This window comes from Coloeus monedula, assembly GCF_965178545.1.
Source record: "Coloeus monedula genome assembly, chromosome: 28".
NCBI lineage: Eukaryota > Metazoa > Chordata > Aves > Passeriformes > Corvidae > Coloeus > Coloeus monedula.
The window spans coordinates 183628-196506 of NC_138808.1; the positions used below are offsets into that span (position 1 = coordinate 183628).

At 47.6% G+C, this 12879-nt stretch overlaps 1 protein-coding gene across 1 annotated transcript in view; it reads left to right on the top strand.

Moving 5' to 3' along the window:
• Nucleotides 1-9464: 9464 nt before the first annotated feature.
• Nucleotides 9465-12879, top strand: part of ANK1 (ankyrin 1) — a 36465-nt gene continuing 33050 nt past the window's right edge. The window contains exon 1 of the mRNA XM_082298253.1: nt 9465-9574. Within this exon, the coding sequence (XP_082154379.1) occupies nt 9551-9574 (24 nt within the window). The 5' untranslated portion in view covers nt 9465-9550. The remainder of the gene's footprint in view (nt 9575-12879) is intronic.

Below are 12879 nucleotides of genomic sequence, written 5' to 3' on the forward strand. Positions count from 1 at the left end.
AGCATTTTCCCTGGAGAAAGTGCACAGTAATAAGATATGAACCTGTAGTTTGTTCTTGACAGTAAGAACCTCCTGTAAAACACTGAGAAAAAGAAAAGAGAAAAGATCAGAAGAGGAAGAGGCTTCAGAGTTTCCTTTACTGTTCTTTGGAGATTTCTGGAGAAATAAACAAACACCACAAATGAAGCACGTAACATGATTTTTGTCCTCTTTCTGGAGCTGCAGCTGCTGCAGTCAGCTCTCCAGCCTCAAGCTGTCTGCTGTTTACTGCCAAGCTTTGCCAGCAGGTTTCTGGGATAATATTAGGCTTTTTTAATGACAAAGGGTGCCAGGAAAATAGATATATATAATTTTTACATTTAAGTTAAAAGAAGTATATGACATGCCAGCGATCTTACTGGGAGGTGCCATGAAACAACAAAGAATCAAGGAATCTCTTTAAGTGCCCAACCATGAAAACAAGGACCTAATTTTGGCTATGTTTTTAAAGACCAGCATGAATAAACATGCATGCAAACATGTTTGGAGGATGTTATGCCTCTGAAGAGGCACTAAGAGTTGCAATAAAGTAGGAGGACAGAGTAAAATGCTGGAGGCTTCCAGCAGGCCCGTGTTCCAAACCATGGTCAGCAGGTAACACAGCAAAGCAGCTGTAATAGAACTGGTACTCTCACATATCTGCCACAGTGGGCATCCAAGCCAAAATGGTTTCTCAATGTCTGCCTGCTGGCAGGTGAAAATGGCTCGTCTTTTCTGTTGAAAAGAACTTGAAGGAGCCAAAAGAGGAAATAATAGGATTTCTTTACTGTTTAATTCCATTCACAGACAAGCACAGCCTTAGTAGTCTTAATCTGTAAAGCAGATACGTAGGCTCCCTCAAGAAGTTAAGAGGAGGAGATCTAAAGTTTTAGGTTGAACTGCTTTGTGAGCATCCTCTATAGCTGCTGTCAAAGATGCTATGACACTTTTCACAACAAGGTGTTTGTGTGGGTGGATTGACTCTTCTGTTCAGCAAAAATCTTTCTTAGGTAATTGCATTCTGTTTCTTTGGAGCCCCTTGTTTCCCCACCTCCTGGAGTTCTCTGTAGCATTTCTGTGGTCTGCTGAAGGCTACCTCCTCTTACTCTGCATATGGGATCACTAGTTTAGCAAGAGGGCAAAAGAATACAAGGAAACTTTGCAGCTGTGGAGTAGGCTGAATCTTAAAATGAAAGTGGTGGGAATGACAGAGTGCAGGACACATGTTCTCTGTGTAGAAGAGAGACTACTCTCTGAAGTAGGAAACTACTTCAGGTTTCTGTGTTTCATATTGTAAAGTAAGTTCCCTCAGATGTTTCAAGTCTTCCTCTCTGCCCCCACATTTCAGAGCTTCTTGGCTTGTACTGACCCACCCTGACCTGGCGGCTCAGTAAGGTAGGTGGATGCAGGGTCGGTGACAAGCATTTCCTGTCACTGACAGCACTGGTTTTTTGCAAATCCTCAGGGAATCATAGTGCTAAATGCTACAAGAATGTTAATTTTCTAAGGTAAGCAATTGTGCAGTCATAAGCTCAGAGGTGTCCTTGCCATGCAGGGGATCTCTGTGCGCTGCTGGAGAGAGGATCAGGCAGCCAGCTCCTCCTGTGGTTGGCACAACTTGTGTGTCACGTGGAATTACTTCCTCCTCTCTGCTGGGATGCAAGAGAAGATAGGGACTGCGTTGTGCTGCATCTTACTTGGCTCTGCTGGCTGTTCTAGCTGTTCATCCCTTACCAATTCCCCATTAATGGCTCTGGGGCCAGCACTCTCACGGGGCTCAGCTCCCAGCACTGATAACATGGAGTACCAGCATCCTATTTTTTATCATTAGGGGGAAGGGGGATTTTTATTTTTTATTAATAACCCAAATAACGCTGTGAAATAGCACTTGTCTGACCTTAAATATTAAACTCCCTTAAGTGGGTGAGCTGGGGCACAGAAACAGCAGCGTGCTGGTAGTGATGGGCTGTGGAGGAAGATGAAGTGGTGCTGGACAGCATTAATACTTTCTCCCTGGAGGGCCTTCCCTCTTCAGGGCAGCCAGGTGCTCTTCCACGCAGCTCCCCAGCTTCCAAATGGCATTTTTCACACTTTAAACATTTTGCACGCTTTGAGCGGATCTGAACATCAAAGGCTGGTGTATCCTGGCGCTGGCGTTACCATGGCAACAGCAGCTGAGAGGATTTGGATGTTTCTGGGATGGGATTTTGCTGCTGGGTGTGTTGGGCAGAATGGGGCTGCTCTTCTCACATCACTGCCATTGTGGGCATCATGCTCTGTGAGGGGATGGTCTGCCCCCGCCCAGGGGTGGTGCAGACCTCTGTGTCTGAACTGCTCACCTCAGCTCCCTCCAGTCTGGGAGAGGAGGAGGGGATCCTTCCCGTGCTATGCCACATGTGGAAGTAGGTCAGCTGAATTGTACCCTTAGATGTGCTCGTTTCTCTCCGCTGGCTCTCCAGGGAGCTGAGCACGGAGCCCTGCTTCAAGCGTTGTCTCTGTAGGAGCCCAAAACTGCTTCAGTGAGCCTACCCTTGGGATGTTGGCCTCAGATGCCTCTTCCATCCCCCTTCAGCTCCAGATATGCTGGATACAGTGGATTTCCAGGAGTGAACATAAAGCTGAGCTTTAAACACTGTGAAAATATGATATTGCTCTGCTTGGGTAGTGTGCTAGAGCAGCACAGTCAAGGGGCTGCTGTTGATCCTCACGGTGAGTCTGTCAAGCTGTGCGTCCTGGGCAAAATGCCGCATCCTCCTCCTTGTGTGCTGTAAAATGGCCCCTGGAAATTCATTGCTGTTCTGTGAACATTACTCATTTGGGTGACTCTAGCATCTCCAGCCAATATCTGCTGAGGGGACAGGCACGTGTGTGACTTACTTGGACATGCACATAGCAGATGTCCTTTGTGGGAGAGGGGGAGTGGGGGGGTGGTGTGTGTGTGGAGATATGCACTTGAGACAGATGGGTGCTTTGATGAAGGAAAGCAGGTAATTCTGAGCACCCTGCCTATTCCTTGTGCTGTCACAGCAATAGACAACCCTCAGACTTGTGATCTCAGTGCTGTTGTCCTCTGCATACTACAGGAGAAAATATTTTGTCAAACTGCCTGAACATGACAGAGCAAGATCATGTTAGTGCAGATTGTGGTATTTAGGTACAGTGCAGACCTCAGAGACTGGGTGGCTGAGAATAAAGGTGCAATGAAAGTGTGGGGCAAGATCTGAGTTCTGGCTCTCTGGCTTGATGCTCAGGAGCAGAGCAGACTTCTTTCCAAGAGGAGCAGAGTGCAGCCTGCCAGGTGGGACTGTGCATTCATCTTTTCTCACAGGAGGTCAGTCTCTGCTGCCTCCAGGCATGCACTGCAGCCAAGTGCTGGAAATCTCTTGGTTCTGAGATTCCCAAACAGGCATAACATTTTAGGCGTCTCTCAGTTATCTGTAATCTTGCAGTTACAGCAGGACCAGTGGATCCAACAGGATCAATAGCTGGGGTGGATTAACTGCAGCCTGCGAAGAGTCTTATTACATCTTTCAGATTGGTGCCTGTCTGAATGAAAGCTGAAATCTGCACCATGATCAGTAATTAAGAAGTGATCTGCCCTTGGCCCATATTGTGGGCATAATGCCAAATTCTGAGTTCCCAGAACTGGGAATTTTCAGATTCAGGCTGAGTTAGGTGATGCTTTTTGCTCCCAGAACTGCCTGGTCTTCAAAAGGGGTCAAACAGTAGGTGAGATGTGTTCTGGTCCACTGGATAAGAGAGCTGGATGCAGAGGCTGAACAATTTTATCTGTGCAGATATCTTCTTTGCAGCCAGGATAGCACAGTACAAAGCCATAGCATAAACAATGGGACATGAATATTCCTTTCCTTTGGGAGCTCTGCATCTCTTTCATGTCTTCACTCTGAGAATCTGACTTTCTGAGTTTTTATGCTTGAATAAGTATAAATAAGATAAATCAGTGTGATGATATTTTCAGTTGTGTTGCCTGGCTTGTTCAAATGATGAGTAAAAAGAACACTTGATAAGTTGTGGCAAGATGCCAGAGAGGCACATGCTATGAAGCTGTGTGTCTGCTCAATATGTGTGCAGGGAGGGGCAAAAGGCTGCTGAAACATCTTGGTTTGGGGCTCAGACTGCTTCCTCTCCAAGAACTAAATTGTGATTGTGCTGGTACAAGGCAGCTATCTCTTGGAGTAAGAGAGCAGTCTGCTTCATCTCCAAAATCATGCCAAAATCGTGCAACAGTGCACAGTTCAAGAAATACAATCTTAAGAAGATCTATTAAATTTGTATTTCTGAATTTCCTTTGGGAATCTCACAGATTAAATAGTTCTGAACTGAAAAATGACCACAAAATGGTTTCTTAGATCAGGGCTATGACAGGAAGAGATTTCTTATTTCTAATAGCTGCTGAGCTTCGCAAACACAGTCCATTGGGTTTCTTTTCATTTGTTTTGTGCTTCTGCGTGCCGGTTTTTAGACTGATTTGGAGAGAAGTACCTGTAAATTGGCTTCCCCTCTGTCCCCCCAACAACAAAGGAGATGGAGAGGCAGCTAGAGAGCAAGGGCTGGAATATTTGTGTACAGCAAATCTTTGTCCCCCTCCCACCACATCACATTGCACAGCTCCTCCTCAGACAGAAAGGTGAAGAGCAGATGGACTTCTCACTCTGTTGCTCATGGCTGATGATTCCAGCACTTTGGAAACTGAGCATCACCTGTAAGAGAGGTAAGGCACCAGTGGCACCTATGGACTTCCTGTGAAGTCACAAAACACCATGCCAGAAGCCACAAACACCACAGGAAAGCAAAGCCTCAGGTGTATTATGTTCTGTGGGCTGCCTGCTCTGAGCTGCAGCATCTATCTCAGCTCTGCAGAGCATCCTTATCCACTTATTTATGCCTGCATCACTGCTGCTCTCTCCCAACAGGAAGAAGTGGCCTGACAGCGCCACTGTTTTTCTGTGTACCTGCTGTTATCCATGGCTGGGCAGCAGTAGCAGAATTGCTAAACATTTAAATTATTCAGCTTCTGTTGTTGACTCAGCTTTTAAACTACATTGACATTTCCTGAGATAACAGCTTGCTGACTGGAACCTGGGAGCCTGGCTGGTCCTGGGAGCCTCAGCAGGAGCACAGGGAGCGTTTTCCTCTCTAAGGAGAAAGGGGACATGCTGGAGTAAGGTGAACCCGTGTGTATCCATGTCCTTGCACCAGGAGGGTACTGCAAGTGCTCAGGGAGGAGCTGCTCCCTTCAGTGACTGCAGCCCTGGACTCATTCTGGCATCATTTCTCAAGTGGCTGACTTCAGGAAGGGCTGTGTTTCCTTCCCTGGGCAAAGGCACATACAGCGTCCTCAAAACATTAAATAGTCTTACACTATTTACTCTTCTCCAAGGTAGTGTGTTTAAGGTTCTCTGCTGCACACATTACACTCCTCACTCCCTTAAATGAAAGGAAGAACAGCTGAGGACAGACTGGCAGCAGCCAGCAAGTGCCTGGTGCTGGGCAGTCGCTTCTCTGGTTACATGGCAGATACCAAAACCGAGGAAGGAGCCTTGCGTTCCTTTACAGCTACATCATCACACAGCTGAAGAGTTTCTCCAAAGGTCAGAGGCAGAACTCTGTATCTTGAAAAAACAAAACTCTTTGTAGCTGAAGGAGTAGTTCTCTTCAGAGACCTCTGCTCTGCCTTCTACATTTCTCACAGAGCTTCTCTTCACCCCTGACTGCAGTTGCTGCTGGAATTCAATGTTTTCATCTCAGATGTGAACCCAGAATGCAGCGACACTGAGTCACCAGGGATGCTGAGCCTCATCCCAGGAGCTGTCTCAGGATAGCAGAGGGAGAAACTAGTTTTCATGTGGGTATGATAAATATTATAGCATCCAGGGAACAGCACTTAAGAGAATACTGGAACCCTGGCTTACAAAAATTCCCTAAAGCCCACAGGGGTGCCCAGAGGTTGTTATTTGGTATTATTCGCTGTAATTCTTGGTCACTTTCCTCAACATGAATTTACTCTTTTTTAGACAATATTCCTGTTTTTTTCCAGTGTAAATAATGTCCCTTTGCAGATCCCCAGTTTAACTCTGTGTTAGCTTTTGTGAGTGCAACATGACACTGAGTCCACCTTCCATTGTCTCTGAGGCCTTTACGGTGATGATCATATGCTCAGATGTCACTAAGGAGAGGATAGAGAACAAAATTTTGGAGAATGAGCTACCCAGACAATCTCAGTTCAGCATCTGGAAACAGGTAAGTGTTAAGGAACTGCCTGAGACCTTTGTCTTTTGAGGTGTTTTCATGAAAATGGAAAGAGCTTTTGTAATTAAAAGCTGTTCATTTATTAGTGTTGTATTTGTTATTTTTCAAGATCTCGGGCTCTGATTTCTCAGGCAGGGTTGTGCTCAGAGTGTTGGTTTCTCCAGAACTGCCAAGATGTTCCTGTTAGATGTAACAGGCAAGATAACAGTGACAAACTGCTAGTAAAGCAAGTTGCTCTGAGGTATGAGTTTTCATCACTGATACATGCAACTCACCTGTCTACAGTTAGATGGGGGAACTTTTGGAGATGCCTCAGGTGAGGTGGTAATGAGCGAATGAGATCTACTAGAGGCACCAGTGGGAAGTGTTCAGGAAATTACAGTTAACAAGGGACAGCAATTAATGGAGCAAAGAGACCAGTTTTCTTATAGGTGGAGCCTGCATGAGCTTCACAGCCTGGGAAAGAAATGGTTTTTAGTGTGTTATATACTCAAGACAAAGTGCTCTGTTCTCCCCAGTCTTCAGGGAAGGGAGAAAACAGATAGGTACCTCCCACCTCACAGGATCCTCTTTACTCATGCTTCCGAAATCTCCTTTACTTCTAGAGCTATAGATATGTGACTGATAGTAATATTAACACTGTGAACTCCATACAGTTGCCTCAAGATCCACGGGTCCGCTGCAGCCTGTGACCTGCCAGCCCATGTGGATGTCACCAACAGCCGAGGATACCTCAGCGACCTGAGCTCTGAGCTGTGGGAAGGTTTCTGAGGGCTGTTTGCAGGCAAAACTCCAGGTCTTAGTGGGAAAGCAGAAACTTTTGGCTTGGCCAAACTTGCCAGGACCATACCTAATGATAATATTTCTCTGTCAGAGGAGCTCTGACCTGCAGGCACATTGTATTTAGGCACTTTACTCATTCCGCACCGTGGTAGAAAGGTTCTGCCTCAGTGGTGGGGACCTGGGACAATTCCATTTTATTGTGTCTGCCACAGCACCATGTGGTCACCATTCCAGACTCCACAGTCACCACAGCTGCTTCTTACTCCGCACACCGTCACAGGCCTTCCTTCCTGTGCCCTGCTGTGGCTGTGGGCATAGGGTGTGCACAAGGGAGTCCTGGGCCAGAGGCCAAGGTGAGCCCCATGTTCCCTCTGGCAGTGTACAGGGCTTACCTCTCCCCTCTCCATCCTTGTGCGGGGTATGAGGCATCACTGGATTGCCAGAAATCTGTAGGACTGAGCCAGTCTGAGATTGGCCAAAGGATTTGCTGCCCCAGGGATTGTTCCATGCTTGAGTTTGCCTGTTCTGGGTTTGTGAAAGTCACCAGTGCCAGAGGTTGCACAAAGCAAAGCTAAACTGAATCTCAAAATGGGAGGGGTGAGGGAGGCAATCTCATGGGCACCATTACACTGCTTTTCCCTGAGGTGTGCTAGGAGGAAAGCCCAGCTGGATTGTAGGGCACAGGCTAGGGCTTTGTCAAGTGTATACACTATCCTGATGGATGCAGGATCTGGAGAAAATTTGCATTATGATGAGGGAGCAACTTTGAATCGGTTCATGAGCTCTGGCTGGTAATGGCCTGTGTCAGAGTGTGGACTCGTGTTTGCATTCATGACATGCAGCTATGGGGCTGGGGGGAGTGGAACCAGGATCTGAGGCACTGATACACACTGACTCCGTAGGTTCAGAGCAGCAACACTTTTTTTAGAACAAATATAGTGTGCCAGCCAGCCAGCAGTTGCAGTACCCATCCTTTTGGCAACAAAAATTTGAGCTCTACCTGAACTGAAGGTGGAGTCTGTTCTATTTCAAATATCAGAGGGAATCTAGACTTCCAAGGAAGTGCTGAATGACTCTGGACAAAGGGAAGGTGTTTCCCCAAGACTGAGGTAAGGACTCTGCTTTGCTCTAATGCTAAACTTGGTCTTTGGTCAGCATAAAAATCTCTATTTCTATGTAATGCAAAGCATTTTGCCATCCTAACATGTTCTATTCATCTACTTTTCCTGTCTCTCAGCTCATATAAGCTTTTCTGGTGGTGTGCTGGGCTGTTTTATAGGAATCCCCTAGACAGATACAGCTGGCAGAGCAGTAGTTTCTTTCTCTCTGAAGCTGCAAATATCACAAGCTGTTATTTATCTGTATATTGCCCAGGCCTTTCCAGGTGTGATCACTTCATGGCTGTGCATTCACTGGTTTGGCCCCAGCACCTGGCTGGAAGCACCTTGGCCTTCTTGACCCTGTAACTGGCAAAAAGGGCCAGGTGAATGGTAGCTGGAAATAGAAACCAAGCTGTGTGGCTCCCCTGCAGCACCCCAAGTCCTTTGCCAGGCTGGCCCCAGTTTAGCATCTGGACAAAGATGGGATAGGCAAAGCACTAGCAAGAGGGATGACTCCTGCCAGCCAGGCGAGCATTGCTCTGCAGGGTCACCCTAAGCTGGAGCACAAGGAAAGGGTGGGACGGGAGCGGTCTCCAGGAGGTCTATTCCTTTGGACAATTGGTGTGACTCCCTTGCGTGTCTTTCAGAGAGGGCATGCACCAACCACTGTGGACCCCTTGCCTTCTTGCTGCAAGCAAGGATCTCCTGAAGGGATGCTGGAGCAGGAGTCTGCTGTGCAGGTAGAAGGGGGGAAGGGGCGCGTTCATTGTATTGTAGTTGGCTCTAGGCCCTACAAAGAGTCTGGAGCTGCTGTTGCTAGACCTCATTTGCCACTTCAGTTCCATCTCGGTGTCCTCCATTTGGGACTGTGCCCAGCCAAGGTCTGCAGGGACCTGTGAACAACCTGAAGTCTTCTGCTCACTGTCTCCAGCCCAGCCTGCTTTGTGTGGCACAGACCAAGAGACAGTGTGGTTCTGGCCATAGAGCTGTTTCATTTTGCTTTATATTGCTGAAGTTTCATCTTCCCTTGTGTTATTTGAAGAGCAGGGTTCATGCACATGGGCTCCTCCCCATTAACAGTTCACAGATGTGTTTATGAAGTGTGGCTCAGGCATGACATTGACTAAACACTGTGCCCAGTCTGGCAACTCTCCCCAAGCTTCTGACGTGGGACAACCCGTAATCTCCAGACTCCAGACAGGAGCTTTCTTGTTGTGCTGGCTTGCAGTCAGGTGTGTGAGTGGTGATAGGGTGCAGTCCTGCTGCTGATAAACGTCTCCCAGCCTGCTCATGCTTGGTTTGGCTGCGGCATTCAGCATAAGTGGGTTGATCAGAGCTGCAGAACCTGGCTGTGCAGGGTGAGCTGACCTTCTGCAGCGATGACATGCATGCCTTACCTGAGGGTGAGTACTTGGGCATGGTCAGGGGTTTGTTGGGCAGCAAAAGAGGAGAGGAATCAGGTTAGCTGGTTTGCACAAGGGAGTTTAGGTATATTCTGGCTGGTAATATGAACTTCAGTCCAAAGAAAATGCCTCTTCTCTCTGAACAGTTGCTGCTAAATGGACCTCAGACTGGCAGGAAGGGTTTGATGCCCTTCTTAGGCCATTGGTAACTTGCCTAAGGTCATCCGTGGAGCCAGTGACAGTGCCTGGCATTGAAACCAGGTCCCTTGGTGCTGTATTTTCTTTGTCCTTCTCATCACTGCTTTGCTGGGAGAAGGGAGGTGCCCCAGGTATTGGTTTTTTTGCAGTATTATAATAGTAAATGTTGATTCCTGTGTTATCACCTCTCTTCTCTGGAGCCATGGGACAGGTGCACAGGATGATGTTTCTCTTTCAGCACAGTGCTGCGCTAGCTCTGCTGTGGAGCACGTGGCTGTGCTGCAATGGCTTTGCTCGCGTCTCCTCACCGGGGATCTACTGTCAGAGATATATTACCAGGCCTGTGCTTCTGGTGCTTTTCTGTCAATGCTTTCCTCCCTGCATGGCTTCCAGAGACTGCACCCCAAGCGCTGGCCAGGCAAGCCTGGCTTAAGTCTGAAGACAATAAATCTATGGTAGCCACAGCACAAGGACTGTACTGTGATACCACCCAGCATGCAGATCCCAGCAGAAAGCCCCCTTCTAAGCGCTTTTGTTCATGCAGGCAGGCAAAGCAGGTGTGGACTAGCCCTGCTGGAGCAGAGGTAGGGAATGAGTCAGAACAGACTGCAGAAATCAGGAGCAGTTTATAAGCGTCACTAGGAAAGAAAAGGAAGCTTCTCCACAGGGCACCAGGGCAGACCCTGACGGTATGATCTGGACTCCAGCACCTCACCTGAGCATGAGGGCACTGACAGAGCCCAGGGCAGGTTAAGGCTGGCCCAGAAGCTGTATCATAGTCCCAGGCTGACATCAGGCAGGCTCAGAGCATGTCTCTGATTCCCCCCTTGCACTGGCAGCCTGCTAGACCCCTCTCAGCTCCCCAGTGTTTATTGCACAGACCTGCCTAAAGCATGTCATGGTCCAAAAAAGGTAGTGCATTAGGAAAGTAAGAGATAGAAAGCAATTGCTGTGCTGCTGCATCTCTCTCAGCAGCTGTAAATGTTATGTTGTTAGAATAGGTGTAGTGCCTGAGCAAAAAGCTCTCATGTATTGTCTTCAGTCACAGTCTATATATTTTTGATGAGGTAAAAATAGCTTTTCTTTTTCAGGATATGCAGAGAGCAGAGGCTCCTGCTAACATCAAAGGAGAGTGACAGCTTTCCCCTGGGTGTGCGTGGCCTCAGCTGGCAGGAGCAGTAGCTGTGTTAATTCTTGCCTCGCTTTGGCTCTGTGTGAAAGGAAAGATGTTCTGGTCTCCTTTTCCTGTTCAGGTCTCTCGACCAGCCCCTGTTTCACTTTCCACTCTCCACTGCTGCTGGACCCAGCACTGTACTTCAAAGGGAAAGTGATAGTTTGCAAATAACAGAACAAGATCTCGAACATGTTACTTAGAAAATCCATTAGGCAGCAGGCAGGCACTGCAGGCTTTCACAGAGCTGTGGGCTGTAGCCCACCAGGGAATCCTTATCAGAAAGATCAGTCTGCTGTGTAGAGGCAGCTCCTTGCTGCCTTGCTCTGTGCAGATTAAGCTGTTTGTGATATCTGCCCTCCTCACGGTTCTGAACCTGTTCCAGCTGGAGCAGCCAGCAAAGGGGACCCATGAGCGGGGAAGGAAGGAGGCAAATGGCAACGCAGATGTCATCTGTGTCCAAAAATGCTCAGCAGGGACTGAGTTAACCTTGACCCTGACCTGTACCACCAGTGACAGTCCAGAACTACCTTTCCTGTTAAGAGTGCACAAAAATGGGCTTTCCAAAAGCTCATTACTCATGATTATGTAATGGTAGAGGATTGTGCATGTTGGAGAGGCCAGTCTGATGCTGGCACCCGAAAGCTTGCCCTCTCTTCAGTGCTGTAAAAAGGCTAAATGACAGGTTGCTTCCCTTCCCACAAATCTGCCAGGGACCTTCCTTCCCTTCTTCTTCTGCTTTGGGATTTCTCCTTTGCCAGTTGTGCCAAGTTCTTCTCCAGCTCTATCCTTTGCACGGGAATGTGAGCAGATCTTTCACTTCCCGCATGCTCTGATTCACCTGCTGCAAGATGGTTGAGCTACCCCTTGCATCCTGCTCTGGGGATCTCTGCTGGGTGTATCAGCTATCAACCTCTGCGGTACGTGCTTTGGGGCTGTTGTAAAATCTGCACTAAGCAGAAAGGAGCATGGACAAAGGGTTTACTCAGGCTGGTGCATGAAATGAGAACAAACTGACTTGGCAGATGCCTTCCAGAGATGACTTCTTGTGCCTTGACTCTCAGCAGTCCTATTAAGATCCTCAAACCTGTGCTAAATCATGCGGGCAGAGGTGAGGATGATGGGAGAATAGAACTTGGGCATATGAATTTATCTGTCTTGAATCATGTGGATAGGGGTGAGGATGATGAAAGAATAGAATTTAAGCATTTGGATTTATCCTTTCATCAGATGAATTTTCCCAATGCTTTTGCTTTTCTCTTTCTGCTGGGTTTGCAGTATCTGCCTGTTCTCCGTGTTCTGCTGGCTGACTGCCTGAGGCCTTGCTACCGTGGCCTCTCTGGAGATGCTGTACTCTGCTTAATGCTGCCTTCTACTCAGAAGGCAGAAACCTGCCAGTAGGTTTTGTTTCTGCTGCAGGGCCCACTGAGAGCATCCAGTTTCTCTTAATACAGATAGGAGACAAAGTTCCTGTAAGACAGACAGTGTGGCTTCTGTTTCTGAGCACTTTGAGTTGAATCTCTTGATCTTCCCTGATTATCCTCTGGGGACCCCATGTGTTATCTTTAACTGCTCTTAATCTTAGCAGCTCTTTTAGTGTGTTTTGAGGACTAACAAATTCTTCTCATCTGACAAGAAAGAACTGAGGTTGTCACCTGCAGACCTGTGCACTTTATATCTGCAAGGCAGAGAGGTCCAAATGAGCATGGGCTCCAGAGAAATTCCTAGGATGGGCAGTTTCTTAAAAGTAAACCACTGCACTGATGAGAGGTTTTGATGTTTCTGCAGGAAATAATGCCTCAAAGGTGAGGACCATGTCCACTGTTGGACACAAGTCCACATGAGCAAGGAAATGTCCATGCAAATGGCAAGGGCTGTTGCCCTTGGCAAGGGTTTATCACACATCCTCGGCTGGCAGCACTGACTTTAGGTTCCA